At 56.6% G+C, this 26,961-nt stretch overlaps 1 protein-coding gene across 1 annotated transcript; it reads right to left on the minus strand.

Moving 5' to 3' along the window:
• Window positions 1-300: 300 nt before the first annotated feature.
• PPL (periplakin) lies at window positions 301-26,911 on the minus strand. Its single transcript, XM_079321017.1, has 22 exons — window positions 26,735-26,911; window positions 17,216-17,315; window positions 16,436-16,590; window positions 15,900-16,020; window positions 15,285-15,410; window positions 14,982-15,023; window positions 14,708-14,869; window positions 14,199-14,306; window positions 13,594-13,689; window positions 12,538-12,660; window positions 11,494-11,640; window positions 10,681-10,832; window positions 10,108-10,205; window positions 9,700-9,857; window positions 8,679-8,857; window positions 8,448-8,586; window positions 6,960-7,153; window positions 6,536-6,686; window positions 6,171-6,254; window positions 5,532-5,648; window positions 4,869-4,961; window positions 301-3,828 (listed from the first exon to the last, which is right to left on the minus strand). The coding sequence occupies exons 1-22, from the start codon at window positions 26,794-26,796 to the stop codon at window positions 1,144-1,146; spliced, it is 5,292 nt and encodes a 1,763-aa protein (XP_079177143.1). The 5' UTR covers window positions 26,797-26,911; the 3' UTR covers window positions 301-1,143.
• Between the last annotated feature and the right edge of the window lie 50 nt (window positions 26,912-26,961).

Genomic DNA, 26,961 nt, shown 5'->3' on the forward strand with positions numbered 1-26,961 from the left:
TAGCTGAAATTTGGGAAAAAGGAAGTGAGTGGGTTCAGGTGCCATCCCAGTGTAATCCACTGATCTGCACCTGCAGTCAGTCCCATTCTTTAGTGCACTTCACTCCCATCTAATGCTGCTAATTATTATCTTTAGTGCATTTCACTCCCAGCTCCAATGCTGTTCCAGCAATTTCCCATTTGGAAAAGAGCCAACAGCTAAAATAAATAATCTTAATGTTTTAATTCTGACTTCTAAATTGCAGCTTCTTGTATAGCCAAAGATGAGGAGGCTGCCAAAATTAATAAAGACCAAACACCCTCTGATTGGAGCCACTGCAATTTTATTTTGTACTATAAATAGAATTCCCCTCTAGTCCCCTTTCCCTTACACAAGTAAATGAAACATGTAGCTGCATGTAACTCCATCCTGGAAAACACCAGCACTAACAGCTTGAACCTCCAGGGAAGGAGCTGTCTGTGGGAGCCCCTCTGCATTGGGTTCCCTCGCATGCTGTGCACAACCCTTTGTGTCTGGTGGTTCTGCCATCTCTTCATCTCTTTTCCTTGACCTCTGGGGTGTGTGAATGCTCCTCCTGGATCAATGGCTGGTGCCATCAAAGTACACCTTCATTCTTCTTCAGGAGCACAGGCACAGAGCAAATAGTGGTGGTGACTGTGGACTGAAACCTTGGCTTCCACAGAGCTGGTTTTCTCAGAGGACGAGCCCATCATTGAGTCAGTTGTCCACGCTGGGACTGTCTGGCTTATCAACATGCAGCTGACATAACCAGCTCCTGCTGGTCACCTTGGAGTCACCTGGGCCTTCAGTCTCTCTCCTGACACGGCTTCGTACACGACTATGTGAGTAGGAGCTAAGGGAACTGCAGGTTCTACTGAGTCTTTGGGCTTGAGGCACTTCACTGTCCTAAGGCTTTCTCTTGTTTTCTGGTAGGCAAGGAGGAAGAGGGGGGCAAGGTTTGGCAGATGTTCTCCACTAGTGGTGTTGTGTTCTGCAGTGTGACAGCAAGCGGTGCGGCTGCGTAGCAGGGCCGGGGCAGAGGCTGTAGCAGGGTGGAAGAGGCGAAGGAGGGCGAGGCTTTGCAGTGATCTGGATGCCTACAAGGTGCTGCAGCTCGGACTGGCTGCTCTTGAAGTGAAGTTTCTAAAGTGGAGCGAGCGCTGTGTAATTGCTTCCGGACACCAGGACTGCCAGCTCCTGGATAGACATCTCCTTGTTGAGGTAACTGTCGTACTGGGCCGAGGTCAGCCTGCCGCTCTTCAGGGCGTCCTCGATGGAGAACTCCCTGCCAGACTTCCTGTCGAGGATCACGGACGATTCTCCGTTGGGACCCTTTATTGAGATCTCCTCCCAGTCACATTCCTGGCTCTTCAGTTTGACAAACAGGCTCCATTCAATGAGGCCAAACACGTGAGCTTCCTCTGGAGACATCTCTTTTCCTGTGTCGGGGTCAATGACCACGATGGAGCGCCTCAGGTGGTTTTCTCTTTGCTCCCTCTTGATAGCCACCGTCTTCAGACGATTCTGGAGTTGCTCAATCTCTGCATCTTTTTCTCTGGATAACTGCTTCAGATCCTCTAACTCCCTTTCCAAAGACTGGAACCTGGAGTCCAGGTTTATCCCGCTGTCCACATGGGTCATGTTCCTCAAATCATGAGCTTCTGTTGCAGTGAGTTCAATCTCTGATTGCAGTCTCCTTGTTTCCATCAGCAGGTTCTGTTTCTCAAGGTGGAGCTTGTGGTTTTCCTCCCTTAACAAGTCTAGTTCCTTTGATGACTTGGAGTTGTTGAATTCCACCTCGGACAGCCTGGTTTCCAGGCGGTTGATATCTGCATCCAGCTCCCTCTTGCGCCTACTTTCTTCCTCCAGGTTGCTCTTCAGCTTTTGAATCTCATACTCCGTGTCTCCTTTGTCCACTTGGACACTCTCTGAAAAGACCACTTTCTCCTTGACTTCCATCTTCTCCAAAGAAAGGAGCTTCTTTCTCAGGGCTTCTAGTTCAGTTTGCAGGACTTGCCTGCGGTGCTTTTCTTCCTCTAACTCCAGCTTGAGGAGCGAGTGCTCCTTCTCCTGCTGGGGATCTTGCTGAAGGATCACTTTCTGTTTCACAGTCACTCGTTCTGTCGTTTCTCTTTCCTGTTCTTCCAGCTCGTTCAGCCGGATCCTGAGCCTCTGCACCTCCAGCTCAGCCTCCCTGCGGGCCTGCCTCTCCTTCTCCAGCTCCTCGAGCTGCCGCTCCAGCTCGGAGCGTCTCCTCTGCAGCTTGCGCAGCTCCTCGCGCAGCCCGTCGATCTGCTTCAGCTCGCTCTCGATGCTCTGCGAGAAGGAGCTCACCTCGGCCTTCAAGGCAGGATCCTGCTCATACTTCACTACTTCCTGCTGGACCACTTTCTCCTTCACCTGGGAAAGTTCTTCCTCCTTCTGTCTTACTTTTTCTTCTTGGAGAAGCCGCTCCCTCTCCAGGTCGATGTGCTTCATTTGTTCGTCTGCCAGCTGTGCTCGCAGGGACTCTACCTCCTCTCTAGTCTTGGGGTCTTCCCGAAACTGGAGGATTTCTTGAACGACTTCCTTCATTTGCACTTGAGGTTTGGTGTCTTTCAAAGCTTGTATCTCTTGTTTCAGCTGGTAAATCTCCAGGTCAGCTCTTTCAATAGCTCCGGTCCTCTCTATGATTTCCTCCCGGAGTCGCTGTAGCTCCTTTTCAGTTTCTGGATCATTCTTGTACTTAATGACCTCCTTAATGACTTCTTTGACTTCCACCAGGGGCCCTCTGTTCTTCAGAGCAGCCAGCTCGTTCTGGCAGCTCTTCAGCTGCTCGTCCCCACCGTGGCACCTCCTCTCCTGCTCTACCAGCTCCAAGCGAAGGTTGGCAACTTCATTCTCAGCCTTGGGGTCTGGGCGCACAATCTCACGCACTTTCTCCTGAACCACCACCTTGGAGTTCTCCTCCTCCAGCAGCTGGATCTTCCTGAGCAGCTCAGCCTTTTCCCGCTCGTTGGAACGGCCCTTGGACTTCTCGTCTTCGTACTGGCGCCGCAGCTCGTTCACCTCCCTCTCAATGGCCAAATCCTTCTCCACCTTCAGCACCTCCTTGACGGTGATTTTGCCCTCAGCAATGGCCCGTTCCTTCTCCAGGCGCTTGAGCTTCTCCTGGAGGAAGCTGAGCTCTTCCTCGTGCTTCTGCCGAAGGGCGCTCTCCCTCTCCTTGGTCTCCTGCAGCATCCGGAATTCCATCTCCAGCTGGGGGTCGTTCTGCAGCTTCAGCACCTCCTTCTCTGTCACCTTCTCCTGCTCTTTGTTCTTCTCGCTGGACAGCACAGCAATCTGTTGGCGTAAGAGGATGACTTCACTCTCCCTGGTCCCTTCCTGCCTCCTGAGCTCCTCCAGTTCCTCTTTGAGCTTCAGGATTTCAGCAGCTTGAGCCTTATCTTGTTCAATCCTCAGCACCTCTTTCACTATGTACTCCTGCCCTCCCTCCCTCTTCTCGTGCTCTAGGACACGCAGCCGGATTTTAAGAGCCTCCAGCTCATCCTGGAGCACCTGGTTCTTGCGCTGCTCCTCTGCCAGGTTTTGCTGCAGTCTGTGGAAGCTCTCCTCCAGCTGGGGGTCAGGCACCTTCTTCAGCAGTTCTTTCTTCACCACAGTTTCTTGGGGCTTCTGGTTTTGCAGGTGGACAATGTTGTTCTGAATGGCTTCGATCTCTGCCTCGAGCTGTTGCCGACGCTGAGTCTCATCCTCAAGCTCTTTCTTCAACTTCCACACTTCTTCCATAGGCCTCACAGACTTTTTGGTCTGGGCAAAGTCTTGTGTCACCTGAATCTCCGGCTGCTGTTGTTGGCAAAAGGATCCAGGAAAATGAGTCAAAAAAATCCAGTTAATCACTCTTTTGGTGGTTATCATCACAGAATTTTTTAGGTTGGAAAAAACCTCCAAGATCATCCAGGAGTCTAACCTGTGACTGATCCCCACCTTGTCACCCAGCCCAGAGCATAGAGTGCCACATCCAGATCCTCCTTGGACACCTCCAGGGATGGTGAAACACATCTACCACACCCCTGGGCAGCCCCTGCCAATGCCTGACCACCCTTTCAGTGAAGAAACTTCTGATTAACCTGCCCCTCTCCTGGCACAGCTTGAGGCCATTTCCCCTTGTCCTCTCCCTGTTCCCTGGGAGCAGAGTCCCATCCCCCCCTGGCTGTCCCCTCCTGTCAGGGAGTTGTGCAGAGCCAGAAGGTTCCCCCTGAGCCTCCTTCTCTCCAGGCTGAGCCCCTTTCCCAGCTCCCTCAGCCTCTCCTGGTGCTCCAGCCCCTTCCCCAGCTGTTCCCTTCCCTGGACATGCTCCAGCCTCTCAGTGCCCTTCATGTCATGAGGGGCCCAAAACTGGACACAGAACTCAAGGTGCCTCAGCAATGACAGCACAGAGGGACAATCACTGCCCTGGTCCTGCTGGCCACACTATCCCTGACTCAGGCCAGGATCTCGGTGCCTTCAGCAAAGCAACAGGAGGGAGTTGAGCTGTGGCAAGCTCTGAGCAGAGAGCTTTTGCAAATGGACTTCTCTGCAGCTTCCCAGCCTGAGAGATCCTTTCTGCAATGCCTGCTGATGTCAGAACAAAGCTTTGAGTCACAAGGGACACTAATTCTGTATCAGAATGGCAAAAATAGTTAAAAATTATATGGAGCTTCCTAGGATGAGTGGGAAATGGGACTGTTTGATTGAAGTATCTGCTGATTAATGATTTAGGGGGACAAAACACCAGCTTGTTCCCAGTTCAGCCTCTATTGGCAGAGCCCCACATGTGCCATTCAGTGTCCTTGGGTCCTACACGTGTGTCCCTCCAGCCTCACCTTGCTCCTGTGGTCACTCACCTGCCGCAGGAGGCTCTGGGCAAACTCCAGGTTCTGCAGCCTCTGCTTGTTCACAGCGTTCACTTCTGTGTATTTGGCTGTCAAAACAGCTTCCTGCAGAGCACAAACATGTTGGGAAGAGCTGGAGCAGGCTCTAAAGAAGCTCTGGGTGCTCCTCTAAAAACCTGCTGCAGTGAACTGCTGAGTTTTCAGGGAGGGAGAGGGATTCTCATGTACAGACACATTCATGGTCATAATGAGATATTTCTACTCAAGATAAGCAAAAACAGGTGCAGTAAGAACCAGGTGGACACTTCTGCCTGCCTCTATAGGCAGGATGAGTTTGAGGCAGGTAGCAAACATCCTGCATAAATTAAGTAGCTTGTGGCCTCATCCCACTGTAAGTATTTCTATCTTTGGAGGTGAAATCTCTCTGAAAGTCTAGAGAAGGAGAAACTTCCAGGTTTTTAGTATTTCTCCTTTTTTACTTCCAAAAGTGTCAAATCCAGCATTTTCCCTCCCTCATTCTGGCCAGCTCAGTTCAAAAAAATTATGGAAAATCCCTTCCTCCTGATTCCCTGCCCTTCCCTGTGCTCCCCACAGAAAATGTAGGTGTTTGCAAACCCCCAGTGGTCCCGTGAGCTGCCCTCTGCTTTAGCTCTCCTCTGGCCACCCCTTGCTGACCTCCTCCTTCACTTTGGCAGCTGGGGACTGCAGCCTGGGCTTCTTGCTCGTGTAGCCATTCCTGCCATTCTCCAGGTCCAGGATGGATCGCAGCTTCTCAGCTTCCAGCTCATAGTCCTGTGGGAGGACATTCCCAGGAGAAATGGGAAATTCCTGGGTCTCCTTCATGCACAGCCTACCCAGGCTTTAACAACTTCACCCCTTGACACATTTTTTGGGAAGGCCACAAAATCCCACCCTCTGCTCTGGAGCCAGGCTGGGAGAGCTGGAGAAGAGAAGGCTCCAGGGACACCTCAGAGCCCTAAAGGGGCTCCAGGAGAGCTGGAGAGGGACTGAGGACAAGGGATGGAGGGACAGGACACAGGGAATGGCTCCCACTGCCAGAGGGCAGGGCTGGATGGGATATTGGGCAGGAATTGTTCCCTGGGAGGGTGGGGGGCCCTGGCACAGGGTGCCCAGAGCAGCTGTGGCTGCCCCTGGATCCCTGGCAGTGCCCAAGGCCAGGCTGGATGGGGCTTGGAGCAGCCTGGGACAGTGGGAGGTGTCCCTGCCCATGGAATGAGATGGCCTTTAGGGTCTCTCTTAACCCAAATACTCTGTTTCTCTGTTTTCTCCCACAGGCAGAACTTAACTCCTTACCTTCACTGCCTGCTGGTACTGCTGAGCTGTGGCAGAGACCTTCTGCACCTCCTGTTCCTTGCTTGCAATGTCAGTGAGCAGTGCCTGGGTGCACAAAGAGATCAGAGGGAACACAACATCCAGATGCATTCTTCAGCCTTTTTGGGGGATTACCATTAAAATCACAGCCCTGAGAATTCCAACCTCCTTGAACAGCCCTGTTTTGTGCAAAAAAGGCACAGGGCTTGTGTGTAGGATAGCAGGACCTTAGAGCACAAATCGAAATCTAATAAGTTTTTCTATTTTTCTATTTGATGCCAAGTTCTGTTTGTTTCAGGATTGTTCCCTGTCCTGTCCCTGTGGAGCCTGGGTGCTCTGGGAATTACCATTTGGCTCTTGAGCTTCATCTCCACCTGCTGGATGTTGTCAGTCTCCTGGGGCTCATAGTTGGGGATGTTGCACAGGAACTGGTTCACCTTGTCGTAGTTGGTGCGGTAGTTGGAGTAGGCACTTTTTGCTTTCTGCAGGGTCTGCGTTCTGTGGGGGAAATCAGCTCAGCTTCAGTACTGTCCCACCTGCTGTGCCTGCTGCAGACACCTCCTAACCCATCCCACTTCCCCTGGTTTGAGCCAGAGTTGTTCTCTTGGCACCTCTTGCAAGAGAACTCAATCCTTGTTACCCAGCCAGCACACACCTCTCCCTCCTCACACCTCCCTGCAAGCCTTTCTGCAACTCCTCCTTGTGCCTCCTCCAATCCCAGCATGGTCCAACCCCACAGTCAGCATCCAGCCCTGCTGCCTGCAGTCTCACCTGTGGTCAATCTGCTTGCTGAGGTTGTTGAAGCGCTGGTTGAGCTTGTAGAGCTCTGCCTCCTGGCGCTCAATGTCAGGGCAGTGCTCCTGGAACTTGCTGGCCAGGGTGTTGGAGCAGGTCTTGGTCCTCTGCAGGTTCTGCTCTGCCTCACTGAGCAGGAACTTCTTGGACTGGAGCTCAGTGCCCATGGCCTGTGGGGAAAAAGCAGGAGAGGGAGATTCTCTGGGGTTTCACACTAGCCAGGCTCTTGTCATAGGGCTGAGCTGCAGCAGTGCCACCAGTTGTGGAAAAACCCAAGTTCAAGTCATATATGGTAAGCAGAACCACCTGGGAGAAAAACTGCCTCTAACTCCCTCCTCCACCTGCTGACCTTTAAAAGTAACTGTGCAATGTGCAAAATAGCTGCTGCTCCTCATGCAAGGCTTAGATCCTGTTCTTGCCAGGGCAGAAGCTGTGGAAGGAACAGTGAAAACTCTTCCATGTTAGTCTGAATTTGGAATTTCATGGAAAAGCTGAAGGAGCACAGAAAATTCTGGCTTAGCCAGTTCTTGGTCTTTCTATAGCAGAAGAATTGCCAGTTAGGATAGTTTTTCCAAGCATTAACTGTTCTCAAAGCCTTGCCAGGCCCATCTTTCAGTATCAGGCCACTGTGTTGCTTTTCCCTGATCATTTTGTCCTTCAGTTACCTAAGAATCACAGAAGGTTTGAGTTTGGAAAAAGCTAAAGGGTCATCTCACTCCACCCCCTGCCATGGCAGGGACACCTCCCACTGTCCCAGGCTGCTCCAAGCTCCATCCATCCTGGCCCTGGACACTGCCAGGGATCCAGAGACAGTCACAACTTCTCTGGGCACCCTCTGCCAGGGCCTCACCACCCTCACAGAGCAGAGTTTCTTCCTAATATCTAATTTAAATATTTCTCTTTAGTTCAAAACCCATTCCTCTTGTCCTGTCAGTATCTGCCTGTGTAAAGTCTCTCTCTCTCTTTTATATAAACCTCCTTTATGCCCTGGAAGGGGCTCTGAGGTGTCCCTGGAGCCTTCTCTTCTCCAGGTGAGCACCCCCAGCTCTCCCAGCCTGGCTCCAGAGCAGAGGGGCTCCAGCCCTTGGAGCATCTTCTCCGGATGTGCTCCAACAAGTCCATGTCTTTCTTGTGCTGAGGACTCCTGGACACAGCAGTGCTGTGGGAGGGTCTCACAAGGGCAGAGTAGAGGGGGAATCAACCTGCATTGGTCCTTTTGTCAAATCACAATACTCCAAGTGGCATTTGATTTGATTTGATTTCATTTCATTTCATTTGAGGATGGGAGGTGTTTGTGTCTGATCTGAAGTAGGTGGGGATCACTGCAGGCAAGGTGAGCCCTCACTGCCCCTGGGGAAAGCCATCCTATCACCAACAAATCCAGCTTGTGACTAGAGCAGGAGTCACCACAGCTTTTGGGAAACGGTTTTGCAAGTGCAGCATGTGAACAGGGCAGAAACTCACCAGCAGCTCTTCCTTCTTCCTGTCCACCACCCTCAAGTCCTCAGGCACCGTGTCATCTATGACCAGCTTGTTCTCATAGCTTGACAGCAGGTCTCTGCCCTGCTGCAGGCTCCTCTCCAGGTTTGTGGCTACCTCAACTCTGTAGGGACACGAGAGGAAGGTGTTTAAGCCCACCTGCACCCTCCCCCTGCAGGATCCTGGGCTCCAGCTGGGATTTAAGCCATGACTTACTTCTCCTGGGCAGCGCTGAGCAGCTGCACCACGCGCTCGTACTTCTTGTTGGTGTTCTCCACCTTGTTCCTCACCAGGCTGGCGCTGCCCGTGTTGGGCACAGACTCCATGAAGGCCTCGCACTCCTGGATCTTCCTGCTTTTCTCGGGCTCGATCCGACGCACCTCGTTGGTGATGTTCTGCAGGGAGCAAAGCCTTGAGAGCAGCTGAGCCTGGACCTGCTGCCTACACTCAGCTGGGTGAGCTGGAGCCTCACTCCAGGGTGAGGAAAGAAGTCAGGATTTGTGAGGAATAATGTGCCTTTCAGCCCTGCAGGGCATGATTTTTCTTTCTTTTCTGTCTCTCCTTAGCAAGCTCCAGCTGGGGAGTGGTTCCCAGCAGCTCTGTCAGGGACATGCTGGATTCATCTGGGCTGTTGGGATGAATCCTTGCCTGGACATAAAGTGCTGCAGGCAGTTGGGGCAATTTCCTTTCTCTTGTGGTGGCACCTGGATTTTGACACAGCCCTGGGCAAGTGATGTAACCAGGACCTGAACTTCCTCCTAAACCGAAGGAGGTTTGTGGCACAGAGCCTGGCTTAATTAGGGGTCTGAAAAAGAGGGAAGGAGCTGGATGCTGCTACCACTGGAGCCTGGAGGAACAGGTCCACAAGGAGAAACTGCCTCGGACCACAAGGGTTTTCCTGTTCCTCTCTGAGCTGGTGATAATGGTGGCAAAGTTAACTGTGCTCAGATGATGGGCAGGATCAATCCCTGAGGGCTCCCCTTTCATCCTCACAGCCACCACCCTCAGCCATCACCTTTTTCCCATTGAGCTGAGCTGGCCCAGAAGCAGGGCAAAGGTTTTGGGTTTCCAAGGCTGCTCATAGGGCTGCTCCCCACCTCTACTGGAGGATGCTGTGAGCATCACTCCACACCCCATTTCCAGGGTTCAGGGAGCACTTTAAGCACCCCTGGTTATTGAGAACCCCTCTGGAATGCTTTGGGAGTCTCTGCAGCCATCCCTGAGTTGCCCAGCCCACCTTGAGGTCCTTGGAGCGCTCGGTGCTGTCCTGCACAGCCCGGCTCTGCTCCAGCGGCGGCCGCAGGTTCGCTGTTATTGCCTTCTCCTGCTTGTCCAGGTCACTGGTGACCTTCTCCAGCCCTGCCAGGAGCTGCCGGCCCCGAACAGATGCAGCATCTGGAAACCAAGAGGAGACCAGATTAAAGCTGCCTGGAAGCTGGGCTCAGTCCCACTGGTGAGTGCCAAACTCTCATCCTGCTGCATCACCCGAGCCTGGCCTGCACTGACCACAGCCTGGTTGCTCTGCCCCACACCTATCCTGCACTGTTGTTCCCAAGACCCTTAGGAGACAGGAACATCCCCAGAAGATGCTCCACCACCTAAATTGAAGCCTTTTTGTGCCCCAAGCTGCCCTCCTGCCCCACACCTCCAATGCTGTCTGCCTTCAGCCCCTCATAGCGCTGCTGGAGGATGTTCTTGCAGTTGTTGGTCTTCTCCTTCACAGCCACGTAGTGCTTGGCAATTCTGCAAAATGGGACAGCAGGAGGTCAGTCAGACCCTCAGCCTCTTCATCACCCCATCACCATCCCAGCACTGCTCCAAGAAGGAGCTCCAGCTCTGCAGGGGTTGTGGGGGCTGCTTCCTCGAGGCAGCCTTGAAGCAGGTGGGGAGAAAAGCACCTTCACCCCCTGCTGGGGTAGAGCAGTGTCCTCATTAGAAGAGGGGAGAGGCAGCCAGGCAGGGACCAGCCTGCTGAGGGAGGGGTGGGCAGCTCCCCGTGCCATAATGGCCCCCAGAGCAGGGGGAACCTGGATGACTCTGAGCCCCATTTGCCAGGTGGGATCTTGTGGGCAAGCAGGAAGGGACAGGAATCTCTTTGGGAGGCTTTGAGAAGTCAGGGCTTCATTGTGGGAACTGGGGCAGGAGCGCTGGGGCACCAGACAGAGGAGCAGGGCCGGGGGCTGAGGCTGGGGCTGGGGCTGTGGGACTGGGCACGTACTGCTCTGCCAGGGCTATCGCTTCTGGGTCGGGTGGGGGGATCATGAAGCAGACCCCGGGGGCGCTGATGGTGTCTCCGGCGCTGTCGGCCACCTCCCAAAGGTCTCCGCTGTTCCTCTGCAGGGTGTAGTGCGCTCCGCGGCTGATCTGGCCCTGCGAGACAGGAGCCTGTCACAGCAGCACGGCCCGAGCCCGGCTCCCGGCTTCTCCAGGAGTCTGCCCCTCGCCAGAAACTCATGGGCCTGCTGCTCCCTCCGGCAGCCGGCAGGCACCAAGCCTCGCCTCTTGCGACAGCCTCGGCGAGAGAATTCCCACTCGGGCAGAGATGAGGAGGCGTTCCCAGCGCTGTGCTCTGCCTTTCCTTTCGGAGAAGCCGGCAGCTGAGTTAGCTGGAGCTGCTGGCCCCTGTCCCACCCCTGCCACTGCCGAGGTGGCTGCGGACTCTGCTGTCCCGTGCCTTGTCCGGCTCCTCAGTGCCCAGCCTGACCCGGTGCTGGGATGAGGGGTGCGGGCTGGGGCGTTCCTTCGCTCAGGAACACACAGGGACATCAGCTCAGGGAGCGTGGGAACGTGACAGAGCTGTGCTGTCGCAACATCCCCAGGGCGTGTGAGAGGCAACGAGACCCCTCCTGCTCCTCCGCTGCAAAACCTGCTCTTCCCACTGGGGCCAGGGCGACCTTTGCCTTGTTCCCCCTGCAGGAGCCACCAGCACCGCTTGGAAAAACCTGCTCCTTCCCCCAGTGCCTCTCGCCCCGCGGTGCCCCGGAGGTCCCGGGCAGCTGTGCCCGCTGCGGGCCGGGGGCGGTGCCGGTACCTGCTCGCCCTCGAACTCGCAGAGCGCCTCCACGGGGATGGGCTGCGGCGGCGGCTGCCGGCGGAACCGCAGCGGCAGCACCTGCTGGCTGCGCTCCTGCAGAGACTTCACCACGGCCTCGTACTTGTCCAGCGCCTTCTCCTGGTCCTGGCACGGGGCAACAACAAGAACCAGTCGGAAAACGGGGAAGAAAGAGCTCCTGGGCTCTCACAGCCAGGGAGGAGCTCATTCCCACGCAGCCGGGACAGAGACTGTGGCGTCTCCTATGCTGAAGGAACCTCCTGCAGCCCTGTGCTCCTGTTCCAAGTGCTCCTGCACTCTCCTGCCTCCTTCTGCAGCCAGGCTGAGCACTGGGACTGTGCCCAGGGGTTGCCAAGCCAGCAGGCAATGACAGGGCAACAGGGTGACAGGGTTCCCTGGTGGCCCACACCTGCATGGCTGTGGTGATGCACAGCCCCACTGCCAGCTCTCATTCCAGCCCTGTCACAAGGCTCTCCAGCAGTTCCCCTGCTTCTGCCCCTGAAGGTGTAGATGCTGAGATGTTGAGTGGGATGGCGCATGCAGGAAGAGAGGGAACAACTCTTGGGAAGAGCTATCAGCTGTCCTGGAACACCTGCATCAGCTGGGCCTGCTGCAGCATGCTTGGGTTTGGGCTTGGATTTAGGCTTAGGCTTGGGCTCAGCACAGCCCTCACCAAGTGGGCGATCTCCAGCCTAGCTCACTGCAGCACAGCGAGTTCCACAACCTCCTCTGGCAGCAGGTCTAATTATGCTCCCACCCTTAATGAGCTCTAACTCAATGAGAGAACAAATAAAAACCAGCCCAGTGAGCAATTACGTTGCTAGGGGAGAGGCAATCTCTAGCCAGGGGGGAAGGAAGAGCCGGGGGAAGGCCGGGCATGGGGTGGCAGCAGCACGGCCAGGCTGCTCCCCATGGAGAAAGCTGGGCCAGGTGCCCACACGGGTGGGGATGTCCCTGTGCCAGTGCCATGGGACAGCAGCTCCTGCTGCTGCCTCCCCTGCAGTCCTGCCTGCAGACACTCACATCCAGCTCCCGGAGGAGAGACTCCAGCTGGTATCTGTCCTTGAACTCCGGGCTGAATTTTTGGTCCAGGTCTGTATCCACCTTCTTCAAAAGCTCCTGAGCATCCTTGGTGTCTTTCTGAAACTGCAGAGAGGGAAAGTTCCTTGTGAGAGAGGATCCTGCTGAAACATGGAGCAGAACCTCCATGGTCTTCACACAGCCGCCAGGAGCTACTCTGGGCATCTGGACCCAGAATATGTGGGGAAAGGCAGGGGATCACCATTTCCCTTCCTCAGGACATCAGCTTGAAGGAAACAACAACCAGGAGCAGCTTATTCCATGCAGAGCTGTTACATCCCACCTTTCCCTGCCCTCGGTTTTGTTTCACTGGGACAGCATCACCTCGGTATGTGGTGCCACCTGAGCCAGGAGAAGGGAGAGCCAAGCCCTTCCACACACAAACCATCCCCTGGGGCAGCTGTTCTGGCACATCCCCACAAAAGGCGCTGCCTGGGCTGGGCACCCCAGCTCAGCTTTGGCAGGAGACTCGCGGGTGGTGAACACGCCCAGGCTGTGGGAGAGGAATCCAGCCCGACCTGCTCCCCCGCCGAGCCTCCCTGGCTGTCGGATTCCATTTATCCAGCAGACATCTGTCTGCCCAGCTCCAGCTCCAGCTCCAGCTCTGCTGGGACACTCAGCCCTTGTGCCGGGCTCCTCGGGGGCAGCTCTGCCTGTGGCAGCTGGGATTTCCTGCACGGAGCCCTTCTGCTTCCCAGTGCAGTGCCAGCTCTCCCCATGCTGTGTGCGGGGTGAGGGATCTCTGCTGTCCTGGGGACAAGGAAGCTGACCCCGATTGTGACTCATGAAACTCACTGCTGGAGCAGAAGCTTTCTGCAAGTCATGCTTTGGCCAAGCAATCACTGGCTTTTGGTGCCTGACCAATTATCACTTGTGTTCTACCAGCTCAAGGTGCTCTCCCACCCTCAAAAATCCTTCTTTTAGAACACTCCATCTCTTCTACCCAATTTCCAGATGCTCTCCAGGCTCCAACAAGTCACTGCCCCAGGGATGTGGTACCTTGTGGAAGTCCTCCATGAACTTGAGGTGGCTCTCCTCACAGATCAGCAGGTTCAGATACTCCTTCCAGTCGGCGTGCACGGCCTCGATGTGAGCCTGCAACACAGGGCTGGGACATCAGTGGGATCCCCTGGCAGGGGAAAGCCTGAACTGCCCACCAGGAAGTCCCAGTTGCCATCCTGGGACTGGTGACACCCTGGCAGCTCTTGGGCTGCCTCTGGAGCACCCAGATGCTCTCAGGGGAACCCAGGATGGGAATACCCAAGGCTGGGATGATCCCATGGGAACATAGGCTGTGTGCAGGTGGCAAATCTTCGTGGTCATCCTCCCACCAAACAGGTAAGGGTTCCACCATAGTTTATTCTCTCTAGGTGGGCACAGGGTAAGTGCCACAGGAATGAGGAAGATGGGAAGAGCTCCTTAGGTTTATCTTTGCTCCTCCTGTGGTGTTTACACACCTGCCAGTGAAGGAGGCTTTTCCCCCCTTGGCATCTCAGGAACTAAAGTCACGAGTGGTGTTGGCAGCGTGTCCCACTCTGGAAGGGCTGGGCGAGTTGCCTGTGCTCCAGGGTGGGTGGGAGCTGGGACCCATCCCCTATGCTCACCTCGATGGCATTCTTCCCAGGGTGGTTCTGGGCCAGCAGCTGATCCCCATCGGCGTGCAGCTTGTTGATGGCCTCCTCCTTCTCCTCCAGCTTCCGGTGGATGAAGTTCTGGATGGAGAGAGGTGAGATATTGATCCCCATGCAAAACTGCCTGGGGCTGAGCAGCTCCACAAGACTGTGTGCTGTTCTCCCACTGCAGCTTTCACTTTTCCTGCCCTTGCAGATGTTGCCAAAGATGTGCCTGTTGCCCAGCCAGCACTGAGATAAAGGGCAGGAGGTGAGGAAGCTCTCATGCTTCCCCATCACCTTATCTTTGGCACAGGTGAGGAATGACCTCGCTATCCCCATACCATCAGCTGCACATCTCAGAGCCCTTCACGGTGGGCAGGGGAGACTGAGGCAGGGGGAAGGAAGATTGCTGCCCCCATGCAGCTCCCCTGGCGCCATGGCCAGCTCCCCTGTGCCCAGCAGCAGCCGGGGCAGGGCCGGGCTGCCGGGAGCGCACAGACCTCGTACTGGCGGCGCCGGCTGGGGTAGTCCAGGTTGTGGTCGCTCCAGTCGTAATGGGTCCTGTCCTTGGCCTGCTGATCCAGCCAGTAGAGCTTGTTGGTGCAGCGCTGCATGTAATCCTGCAGCGAGTTCAGGTCCTGCTGCCGCTGCTGCGAGCTGGCCTGCGGGGGGACAGGCACAGCTCAGCCCAGAGCTCCTCCCTGTGGGCCCCCCAGGGCTGCCCGGCCACCCCAAAAAGGGAGAGCTCTTCCCCCAGATCCCAGGGGCTCTTACCAGCAGCTTCTGGTATTTGGCTTGGAAGTCGCTCAAGTTTTCCTGGAGGAGAAGCAAGGCAAGAGTTAGGAGCAGAGATGGTGTGACAGGGTGCAGAGGGATGTGGGTCTAGGCTAGAAGGGGATGTGGGTTATGGGATTTGCCTCACTGTAATGCCAGAGCCATTGTGTGATGCTGGGCTCTCAGGCTGGGAGGGGATCTGGGCACCCACCCAAGCCTGCTCTGGGCTGTAGCACCCTGGGTGGTGGGACAGCCTCCCCTCCATGCAGGGCTCGGGGCAGGGAGAGGGGCAGCAGAGCTGACCTTGCTTCCTTCCTTGACGATGTGTGGCCCGATGGCCATGACCTCGTTGTGGAAGATGTTGTGCTCTTCTACTTGGCTGTTGACCAGTGGCAGGTCAGTCCCAAAGCCTTTGCTGCTCAGGGCATCCTGGGGTGCACAGGAATTGGGGTTAGCAATGGGGCAATGGGGTGAGGCTGCCAAGACCTAGGAATCTCCTCTTGGAGGTGGCCTTGGAGCTGGGCTTGGATGGGCTCTGCAGTGTGTGGGTGTCCCAGGAGTGTGTGGGTGAAATCAGCTGTGCTGCAGGGCAGACATGGGAAAACCAGTTTGGGGGTTAAACCCTTCTCTGACTGGAACAGTGTAGGGAGTGGGATAAAATAAAAAAGGACTGTGGAAGAGAGCCTAAAGCAGGTGGTGACTGGGGATGCTGAGGCCAGGACTGGTGCCACCTCGAGCACTGGCTGCTGGTGCCACAGCAGCTGGGCTTGTCCCACCACTCTGCCCCTGCCCTGCTACCCAGCTGTTTTCTGCTCCCAGGATGGAGCTGCCCAGTTTTCCAGGAGCCAGTTTCTCCATGGGGAGCTGCAGTAGCTGGTGCTACTGGCCAGGCAGTGACACTGGTGGCCCCTTTGGTACCTGTTTCTCCTCGATCACTGTTGACCAGTTGACCTGGGGCTCAATGTGCTGCAGGGGGAAGTTGTAGATCTGGTCGTGTTTCACTCGTAGGTTTGCCACGCGTTCCTTCAGCTGCCGGATGCTGGGGGAAAGAAAAGGTGAGGGTGGGACGCAGGACGTGGGCATGGGCTGGCATTAGCATTGGTGGGTGTAGATGATTCTCTGCAGGCCCCCCTGGAAGGTGGGCTGTCCTTAGGGGAGAGCCCAGGTAGGCTGGGCAGGGAGAGGCCAGAGGTTCCTGTGCTCTGCCCTCTGCCAGGGGCTGCTCCCGTGGCTGTGAGCTCAGGGCAGGCTGGGCCTGGGGCAGAGCATGGGGCACAGTGGGCAGGTGCCACCCTGCCATGCTGCCATCATCTCACACTCCACGTGCCCAGGATGGTGTGGGTCACACACCTTAATGGGAGTTGGGAGGCAGAGGAGCCCGTGGTGACCCCCCCCACTGGAGAGGCCTCCCCCTCATCCAAGGGCTCTGGGGACAGGGGTCCTGTGGCACTCACTCTTCTGTGATCATGTCCCCCTGGGGGTGCTTCATGTGCCGGGCCACAGCTGCATCCCCATCCAGCACGTAGAGCAGCTTGTCAGACTCGGAGAGTTTCTGTGCTGTCAGCTCCTTGTACTGTGCCAGCTGGCACGCCTTGATCTTGTGCAGGTCCTGCAGTGGGGACAGGAGAAAGGGTCACCTCCTTGTACCCAAGAGATGATGGCACCCTGCTGTCCCCTGGCACTGGGGAGGGCCAGGAGCTCTGCTGTCTCCCATCCACCTGGGATGTGTTTTACTTTCCCCTCTCCTGTCACAGGATCATGGAATGGTTTGGGTTGGAAGGGACCTTAAAGACCATCCGGCTCCAGCTCCCTTGCCGTGGGCAGGGACACCTCCCACTTTATGGGGTTGCTCAAAGTCCCATCCAATCTCTCCTGCTGGAGAAGGGCTGGGGAGCTGCATCACCTTGGGATGCATCCTTTGGGATGAGGAGGATGGTTCAGGCCTCTCCTCCTGCACCCCAGCTCCCTGCTGGGATGCACATCCCCACTCTGTACAGCCCTGCCCCCCTGGGTAGGGGAGAATTTTGGGGTACTCTTGCCTGGAACACCTTCCCATGAGCAGGGAGACCCCAATAACCCCTCAACGACCCTTTACAGATCCTCACGATCCAGGTAGCAATGCAGGGCTGGGCAGCCACCCACAGGTGCCACAGGAGAGGAGGGGAGAGCTGGGGCAGTGCCGGGGCTGGGGCGGGGCAGAGGGAACAGTGAGTGCGGGACCGTGCCCTGCTTACATTTTGCATTCGGGAGTCGGTCTCCACGATGTTTTTCTCCACCTGGTCAGCATTTTTCTGCAGGCGCTCGATGAGCTCGGTCAGCTCTTTGCTGGAGATGCTGTGGAGAGAACGGGGGCTCGTCACCCCCGGAGCCGGCCGTGACCCCGGGGGTGGCCGGGGGCCAGCCCAGCCCGCCAGGCACTGCAGCTGTGTGTGACTCACTGCTGCCTCCCAACACTTTCCAAAATACTCAGCCAGGGGGCCGGGACGGGGTGGGGGCCGGCTGGAAATGGGAGTGATGCCTGAGCCTCCCTCGGCTTCGGAGCGGGAAAGGGAAGAGCTGTTCGCAGGGACAGGGAGAGAGCCACAGAGTGTCCTCAGCTGGAAGGGGCTCAGGAGCATCACCAGCTCCTGGCCCTGCACAGACACCCCAACAATTCCATCCAGTGCCTGAGAAGGGGGGTCCAGCGTGGAAGCAGAGGAGCTGGAGCAGCAGGGAGGCCCTGGCCCCCATGCCCACAGGGCTGGTGGCCCCTTTGAGGCTGTTGCCCCTCCCTGCCTGCAGCCCTGCTCTGCTCCTCTGTGCCAGGCTCAGGGCATCCTTCTCTGCAAGGAGTTATTCACACTTTAAACCCAGGAATGGTTTAAAGGATGGGATCACACACATTGCACCTCTTCCAGTGCCTTCTCCCATGCTGGGCACTGGTTTTGCTCCCAGGATGACGCTGGCCAGGCTGGCAGGGTGCAGGGCCAGCCCAAATATTCCCATCCAAGTGCAGGGACGGCGGAGCTGGAGCAGAGCAGAACAACCCGTGACGCAGCTTCTGCATTGCTGGGGTTATTTTAAACATTTCATTTCATTGCTGTCACTTTGGCTGCAAGGAGAGGCTGCAGCATGCCAGGGCCAGCTCCAGGGGTGTGCCAGGCACTGCCCACAGCTCTGCCACCCCTGGCCAGGCAGGGTGTGCTCCCCAAATCCCTGCAGCTGAGGCTGCTGGCAGGGCTGGGCTGTGCTTTGCCATCTGGGCTTAAACCAAAGGCTGGCTCTGTATAGTCCCAACCACCATAATATGAGCCTTAATGACCTCGTTGTGTGGTGGCAGAATTAATCTTTATAAGGAACTTGGAAGTGTCAGCTGCTGCTGGAGCAGCTGGAGAGGATGAGCAGGACTGGCTGGGGACAGCAGCATCCCAGCACTGCTGGATCGTGGCACAGAGTTCCTGCATCCCCAGGTAGAATCATGGAGCTGTAAAGGTTGGAAAACCCTCTAAGTACATCAAGTGCAATCATTTCCCCAGCACTGCCAAAGCCACTAACCCATGTCCCCAGGTGCCACTTCCACATGGCTTTTAAATCCCTTCAGGAATAGTGACCCCACTACTGCCCTGCTGGCAGCTGTGCCAGCCTTTCCATGAAAAAAATTTCCCAATATCCAACCTAAACCTCCCCTGGCACAGCTTGAGGTCATTTCCCCTTGTCCTGTCCCTGTTCCCTGTTCCCAGAGCCCGATCCCCCTGGCTGTCCCCTCCTGTCAGGGAGTTGTGCAGAGCCAGAAGGTTCCCCCTGAGCCTCCTTCTCTCCAGGCTGAGCCCCTTTCCCAGCTCCCTCAGCCCCTCCTGGTGCTCCAGCCCCTTCCCCAGCTCTGTTCCCTTCCCTGGACATGCCCCAGCCCCTCAGTGTTGTGAGGGCCCAGAACTGACCCAGGGTTGGTGCTGCAGCTCCCCCAGGACTCTGGTGCTGAGTTTCAGGATCTGTTCCTGCCCTGTGTGCTGTCACTTCAGTGCAGCAGAACAAACCAAACCCCAGCTTGTTCCTCCCTACCTCAAACCTGCCCCAGGCTCCAGGACCTTGTGGCATCCAACAGCTCCAGGAAAGTTCACACTTCCCTGGGAAGTTCTGGTATGGGCATGGTTTACACTGATTTTTTTCTTTTTATAGAAGCTGCATCATCAGGATGGTACTCAGAGGTTTGTGCCTCTCCCTGTGCCTGCTGCCTGCCTGGCACCTCCTGCATCAGCAGCAATGAACCCAGTGGGCATTCCTGGCAGAGGAGACAAGGAAGGGGTGACTGGGAGTCGTGGTTGCAATAATTCCAAGGATGATTGTCATTCTGTGTTCAATAATCACAGCTGGAGGGTGCAGGGTGCACTGGGAGATGGGATGTGGGTGGCTGGGTCCTGCTCCAGTGGTAGAAGCAGCTCCTCAAAATCCACTTTGGGGTTTCTTCCAACCTTCATCATCCCACAGAGACCAGGGCAAGTGGAATCAGTGGTTTGGAGTGGGTGGCTGCAGTGTGCTGCAGGTGTTCAGGTGTCTTCAGGTGATGGTTGCTCAGAGCTGGCATCTCCTGCATCCTGGCAGAGCTTGTGGCCACCAAGGAGCCTTCCTCACCTCCCATCCATCAGCTGGAGGCTGGAGGGTGAGAGGTTCATTATCCAGGTGGGAGCTTGAGGGCTGGGAGTTGGACTGGCTCTGAGCTGGGGATGAGCTGGAAGCTCCTGCTGACTCCTGTCCTTGGGCCCTGCCTTGGTCTCAGTGACTGCAGCAGGTCCAAGGATGGATCTTGAAGCTTTCAGTGGATCTGCAGCACGGATGGGAAAACCATCCTAAAAGCCAGAAGTCTGAGATTCTTCTAGTTATAGTTTTGACTGAAACCTCTGAATTGCAGGGAGGAAATAAACCTAAGCCAGGGATTTTTTTGGATCCATGGCTGTGGTTCAGGCTGCTGACCTGGAGAGCTGCCTGGCAGAGCTGAGCCTGGAGCCTAGGCCCAGCCTTTGTGCTCAATTTGCATCAGCAAAACTGAGCTCAGGTGCTGGAAGCAGCCAGTGCAACACCCCAGCCCTGACCCTGTCCATCAGGTACCAGCTTTGCTGAGCCAGTTTGGGATGAGGATGCTGTGTCTGGGCAAGGATGAGCCCCTTGTCCCCCTCTCTCTGCTCCTCTCTCAGGCTGGGGCCACAGGCTCTCCTCATCCCTGTGCCCTGCCAGCCCCTCCCCAAGCTGGGGGTGCTGCCCCTGGACCCCCATCCCCACCTCCTGCCCTCAATGGCTCTGAGAACCCAGGGCCAGGCAGAGCCACCCTCCAGCCCTGTGGCACCTGGGACAGTGACATCCCTTCTCCATCCCTGCAGGTCTGGGAGCAGCTGAGGGGCTGGGAGAGAGGGTGGGCAGAGAATTCCCTGCATTGGAGGGGATGGCTTGTCTGGTGATCCAGAAACTGCTGCTTCCATCTGCAGTGCCTGGGTGACCAGGACCAAGAAATGCAGCCTTGCTCAGAGCAAGCAAGGACATGCTGGGATGTGACGTGGACATGGCTCAGCCCTCCTGACACACCAGAGAAGCTGTTTGCTCTCTCCTCCTCTGTGGTTTATGTGAGAGTCACCAGCTGAGGCTGTGGGACAGGGAACTCTCATAAAAACTCCCATGGGAGCTGCACCTCAAAACTGCAGCATCAGGGAGCTGCTGCTGTGCAGCCCATCCTGCCCTGAGCAGGCAGCTCAGTGTGTGCTCTGCTCATCCCACTGCTGCTGGAAATGCAAGGAGAACAAGTGTGCAGCAATGAACAGAGAAATGAGAGAGAATGGGAACCTCTCATGTAACATCTCTCTTATTTCTGAATTTATTTCTCCATACTTGTCACTTTGGTACCACTTCATCAACCAGCTTGGACATCACTGATGTGAGAACACCAGGCCTGTTTATTACCCACCTGTGCCCTCCACAGCTGGGCTGTGTGGATAAACCAGAGGGGGAGCACAGTCCCTGCATCCAGCAGGATGTCAAACAGGGAATGCTGAAGCCTGGCTGAAATCTCCATGCCAGGGGATGGAGGGGTTTGGTTTCCCTGTGCCCTTCATCTGCTGTGAGAGGGAAGATGCTGGAGTGCCAGGAAAAGGAGGAATGGCTTCCCACTGCCAGAGGGCAGGGTTAGATGGGATATTGGGAAGGAATTGTTCCCAGTGAGAGTGGGGAGAGCCTGGCACAGGTGCCCAGAGAAGTTGTGGCTGCCCCTGGATCTCTGGCAGTGCCCAGGGCCAGGCTGGACAGGGCTTGGAGCAGCCTGGGACAGTGGAAGGTGTCCCTGCCATGGCAGGGGTGCAGTGAGATGAGCTTAAAGCTCCCTTACAACACAACCTATTCCATCATTCTGTGCAGGAGAAGCACAAATTGATGGGCAGAGCAGTCAGGAAGCCTTGGCTGTCCCAGAAAAGTGTGTCGATGTGATTGATAGGAGGTGGCTCTCTTGGGAAACTGCTGGGAAGAGCCATGGATGCATCCAGGCTTTGGAGCAGAGCTGCTGGCAGGGTAAGACAAAGGGATGTCAAGGCCAAAAAACAGGCTGGGGGGGATGGCTGGAGCATGGAGCAGAGCTGGGGAGGGAGAAGATTTGTCAGGATTTGGCCAGAGCCCAGCTGGGATGGGCAGCACACACAAGACTGAGCAGAGGCAGGAGCAAAGGTGCCCAGAGCACAGCCCCTGTGAGGCTGCAGCAGAGGGGGAAATGCAGAGCTGTTCTGCTGGAATAGATAAGGCTTTGTTTGAGAGATGAAAAAAAAAAAAAAAAAAAAAGCCTGGAAAAACTGGCTTTGCCATTTCTGGAGAACTTTAACATTCTCTGGTCAGGAAGGAAAAAATGATCTCTCTCGTGGAAAGCTGTGCTGGGCAGAAGAGTTGTTTTTTTGTGAATGCCATTGCCTGGCTGGGGTGAAGGATCCCAGGTCATTCCCATGGGGAATGGGAGCAGGTTTTGGGGTTTCTCCCAGCTGGGGGAACAGGAGGAAACAGCTGTGCCATGGCAGACAGCACTTCATCCACACAATTCTGATCTCAAGTCCTTGTTTTCAGAGGGGTTCAGGTGTTTCTGAAGGCTTAGGGGGGAGTTTTAGGGTTCAGGTTTTTCTTCTATTTTCTTATAGTTTTGGTGATTTTTCTTGGTATTTTAGTTGTGATTTGTTGGGGTATTTTTATTAAGAGAGCTTCTCAACTGACAATGGTGATAATTACTGTAATAGGAAAACTTTGCTGCTAAAAACTGGACTTTTCCCCCTCTATTCCTTTTTCTTTCTTTCTTCTCATTAGGTTGCACTCTCACTGGTAAGAGCAGTTTTTGGAGCAAACCCTGAAATGAGTTTCTCCAGGATATGCAAAGGTCCTGTGCTTGCTGGCAGGTGGTAGAAAATCCCTTTGATTTCTCCAGTTTCCTTTTTCCAAACAAGGAGTCTGTTTCCTTAATCCCTCCAAGGGAGGATGTTCAGACACTCCTGAATTTTGCCCTCTCCAGCTGACTGAGTTCCCTGGGAAGGCTCCTGCTGGCAATCTGAGCCTGATCCTTGCTGGCAGGGTTAATGGGAAGGGCTCTATCCTGCTCTCCTGTCAGGAAACTTCCCCATCCAGAGGCTTCTCCTGGTGGGATGGTTTGGCCAGAGACAAGGTGTTGGGTGAGGATGGGATCTGAGCAGGGATCCCAGTCCTGCTTCCTGCATCCCACCGCTGGGATGGACAATCAGCACAGCAGGCACTGACCACCCACTGCTGATCTCAGTTCCACCCCCATTCAATGTCCATTTGTACAGATTTCATCCAAAGCTCTCCCATATCAGCCCTGCTGCTGAAGGCCAGTCTTTAGGAGGGATTAAATGAATCCTCCAGGAGGCCACAGCACTGAGCTATAAATGTCCTTAAAGCTTCCCAAGCCACAGCTCCCACTGCATGAAATTCTCTCATGCTGCTTTTAATGACACTGGAGTGAAACTGTGGCAGGGTAGAGGGCACAAGGGCTGGGCTCTGGCTGCAGTAATTCAGGTTTGGGAGAGATTAGGATCTGGCTGAAAACTCAGAGCAGAGTTCTGTCAAGCTGCCCACGTCAGGGTGTAGCTGGACAGCAGGGTTGCTGTGCTCAGCCCAGCCTGTTCCAGTTGTGTTTATCTTCCCTCGTAGGAATGGTGATATTTTATTGTAATCTGCATGGAAATGAGAGCAGGAGCAGGGCGGGCCATGGGAGGTTTGCTCCTCCCTCAGCACTGAGCAGCTCCTGACTCACCTGTCTGGGCCTCCTGCTGACTCCAGCCCTTCCAAACAGCCTCTGGAAATGGTGCCAGCCCTGCAGACAGAGCTGTGCCAGTGCCTGCACCCCTCTCACCTGGGGAGTGACACTGCTGAGGGTCCCCAGGGCTGGGAGCACTGCTGGGTGGATGCTCCCACCCCAAGGACTCTGAGGATGAACAACTTTCCTGCTGGCAGGAGAGTTTCAGCAGCAGCTGTGAAAGCTGGACTAGTTTTCATCATAGAATTTTCAAATGTTTTGGAGTAGATGGGTAGGGACACCTTTCGCTGTCTCAGGCTGCTCCAAGCCCTGTCCAGCTTTGCTGTGGGCACTGCCAGAGATCCTGAGGCAGCCACAGTTTCTCTGGGCACCCTGTGCCAGGGCCTCACCTCCCTCTCTGTTTTCTACCTGCCAAGCCTGGGCTATCCAAAGGAGAAGCCAACCTCCTGTTTTCTAAGCATGGCAAGTGCTTGAGGAACATGATGTGGATGGAGGCTGATGATTTTCCCCACACTGTGGCTCTGTTCAAGGCTTGTGCCTTCCCTTCCAGGGGCACACATCCAGGTAGCATTCCTGGCTGAATTCCCGGCTCCTGACCATACTCATGGATGAGAGCAGAAAAAAGCAACCAAGTCCATGAGACCAAAGAAATGTCACCATCATCCTCCAGATCCGCAGCCAGGGCAGGGAGATGCTCTGGGCTGGGTGGGGATGGCTACTGAGCCTGGAGACCTCGAGCCCAGGCAGATGACTGAGCTGCAGCAGAGAGACTTGGATCCTGGTGATGCTGGATGGGAGCTTGAGGGCTGCTTTGGGGTTGGGACAGGGTGGCTGTCACATCCAGGGGACAGAGAGCTGTTAGGGGGGAGGTTGCAGTACCTGGCTTGGGTGCCAGTGCTGTTCATGGAGAGGTTCCCATCCTGGGCAGGCTTTGTCCCGAGGCTGAGGAAGCCACCAAGGCTCCCATGGCTCCTTTCCAGGCTCTGTCCTGCCGCTGGCCAATGTTCCCCGGGCAGCCCCTGCCTCCCTCAGCCGAGCTCGTGGCCCTGGCTCCAGGGCTGGCAGGACACGCTCCAGTGCCCCTCACTCTTGCCAAACCTTGCTGTGTTCTTGCCCTGTCCCTCGGTGCTCTGGGGGCTCGGTGCCCCCCGGGCAGCGCCTGGCGCCGCGCCCTGCCCGAGCTGCGGCTCCCGCGGGATGCGGCCGCGCTCGGGCGGTGTCGAAATCTCGGTCCCCGCTGCCGGCGGGGGCGGGCGGTTGATTTTAGGAGTGTTGCTCTGTTTTCCTGGCAGCAGAGCTGGGCGGGAGCCGCCTGGGAGCCTGGCAGTGCCTGGAGCAGGGGACGGGGCAGGAGCTCCTCACTTCTTCGCAATCCTCCTCCAGCAAGTTGTTCAACCGGTCGGGCACAGGCTTCCCCACCTTGATGGTGGGGCTGTTTCCACACGGTGGGAGTGTTCCCTGGATTCACAGGTGTTTGTAAACTCCAAGGCAGGAATTAACAAATTGGGGCTAATAAGCACAGCTCTCCTCGAGGTGTGCACGGACAGCCGGGGCGCAGAGAGGGAGGGAGGGAGAGTGGCCCCGGGCGCAGCCCTGCGCTGCTTCCTCAGTCACCACCAGCCAAAAAACCAGAGGTTTCAGCCTGGGCCGCAGCCTCCGGAGGTGCTTTGGCACCTGCCCAGGGCCGCTGGGCTCCAGGCAGGGCGGCGGAGGGAGGCTTCTTCCTTCCCGAGCCCATCCGCCGCGGATGGCGAGAGCGCGGGGTACCCGGGGCTGGCAGCGCTGGAGCGCAGCGTGGGGACCCCGCACGGCCCCGGGTGGGCACCCCGCACCATGCAGGCCTGTCTCCTCCTGCTTCACAGCATCCTGATGCTCTCGGAGTGCTGTGCTGCCAGCCAGGTGTGAGTTCCTCACTTCCGAGCCGCCCACTGACTCCCCCAAAGTTCCGAAATGCGCCGGGGTATCGGCACCGTCCTTCACCCATGGGGACGCCGGGGCCACAGGGAGGTGCGGAGCTCAGAGGGCTCCGTGCCACCCCCTCTGTGCCACCCCCGTCTCCTCCCGCCTGCCCTGCCCGGGGCAGCAGCAGGCAGCAGAGCCCCGGGCTTCGGCAGCCGGAGCTGGGCGGCCCTGCCGAGCCAGCCGGGCTGCCGGGGGAACCTTCCCCGGGGCTGGAGCTGGAGCCTCAGCCCGAGAGAGGGAGCTCAGCAAGTGCCCTGTGCCAGGGCAGCAGCGGGCAGAGCTCTCCCGGCTGGGAGCGCCTCCCCCACCACAGCCCCGCTCCGGTGGGCAGGGAGCAGCCGGGGGTCCCTTGCTTGGGAAATGCCGGCGCCTTCTGGGCTGATTGGTCTCTTTCTGAGCCCTCGAAGGCACCTCAGCCCCTGCACCAGCTCCCCAGCTTCCCTCCCAAAAGAGGATTTTTGGCAGAGGGCGGCTGCTCCGAGTCCACGAGCCAGGACTGGTGCCGATGGAAAAGAATGGAAGGGGATGAACAAGCCACGGGCTTGGATCGTGAATCCTTGAATCACTCAGAATTCTGGAGCACTCCACATGCTCCAGAGCCCCTGCAGCTCCTCTGGGAAACACAGGACACGCTTCTTAATTAATCCCAACATCCACCTCTTTAGGAAAACATCCCGGTGCAGGCAGGGGCTGGGGACTGTCCTCCCTCCAGCCCAGAGAGACTGAATCTTCCTGGGGAGGGATTTCTACATCTTTTCCTTTTTATCAGTGACCTTTCTCAGGGCACATTCAACATGCTGCCTTTTTTTTTTTTTTTTTTTTAACCAACCAGTACAACCGAAAGGCGTCCCCACCCCATCACAGGACGCCGAGGAAACGGCAATGGACCAAATCCTTGGTCCAGAGGGAACAGGGGGCGAAGGTGGAGAGCAACCAGACTATTCTATTTTCCCTTAAGGTCTAACCCAGCACACACCTGGGAAACGAAGGAACCTGATCGCTGGAGCTGCTGCTCCTGCGATGGGAGGGGAGGAACAACATCTGTGCCCACACCCGGCGCAGGAGATGCGGACCCAGCTCGGGGAGGAGCTGACACTTCAGCGGGGGCCAAACATCGGGGTTCCCATACATCGGGGGCTTTACCACCGCTCAGAGGGTGCCCACACCTCGAGGATGTCACGCTTCAGGGTTCCTCACCGCGGGAATGCCCACTCCTCGGGAATGCCCATCCCTCGGGGTGCCCACTCCTCGGGGTTGCCCACACTTAAGGGTGTCCACATCTCAGTGGTGCCCACACATCCAGGGGTACCAGCTCCTCGGGAGGTGCCGGCAGTTCGGGGTTCCACCCCTCGGGGGATTCCCACTGCTCGGGGGATTCCCACTGCTCGGGAGGGCTCCCACACCTCGGGGGGGATCAGCTCCCCGAGCCCCGGCGCGGAGTGTGGGCGATGCTGCGGGACGAGATCCCCGGGATGGCGGCTCTGCCCGTCCCGGGAGGAGCGGGACTGCCCGGGGTCGGGTCACTCACCTCTTCTTCTGCACGGAGGGGCTGTATTTGCCTTTGTTGCGTTTCCTGAAGAGCGAGTGCATCGCGTCCCCGCACGGCGCCCGCCGCGCTCCTCCTGCCCGTCCCCGCCGCCGCCCGCAGCCTCTGCGCCGCCACCGGGCCGGGCCCCGCCGGGAGGCGGGTCGGGGCTGCACCGCCTCTGCCTCCTCCTGCCTCCTCCTCCTCTTGCTGCTCCTGTTGCTCCTGCC

Source organism: Erithacus rubecula, assembly GCF_903797595.1.
Source record: "Erithacus rubecula genome assembly, chromosome: 17".
In the NCBI taxonomy this organism is placed as follows: domain Eukaryota; kingdom Metazoa; phylum Chordata; class Aves; order Passeriformes; family Muscicapidae; genus Erithacus; species Erithacus rubecula.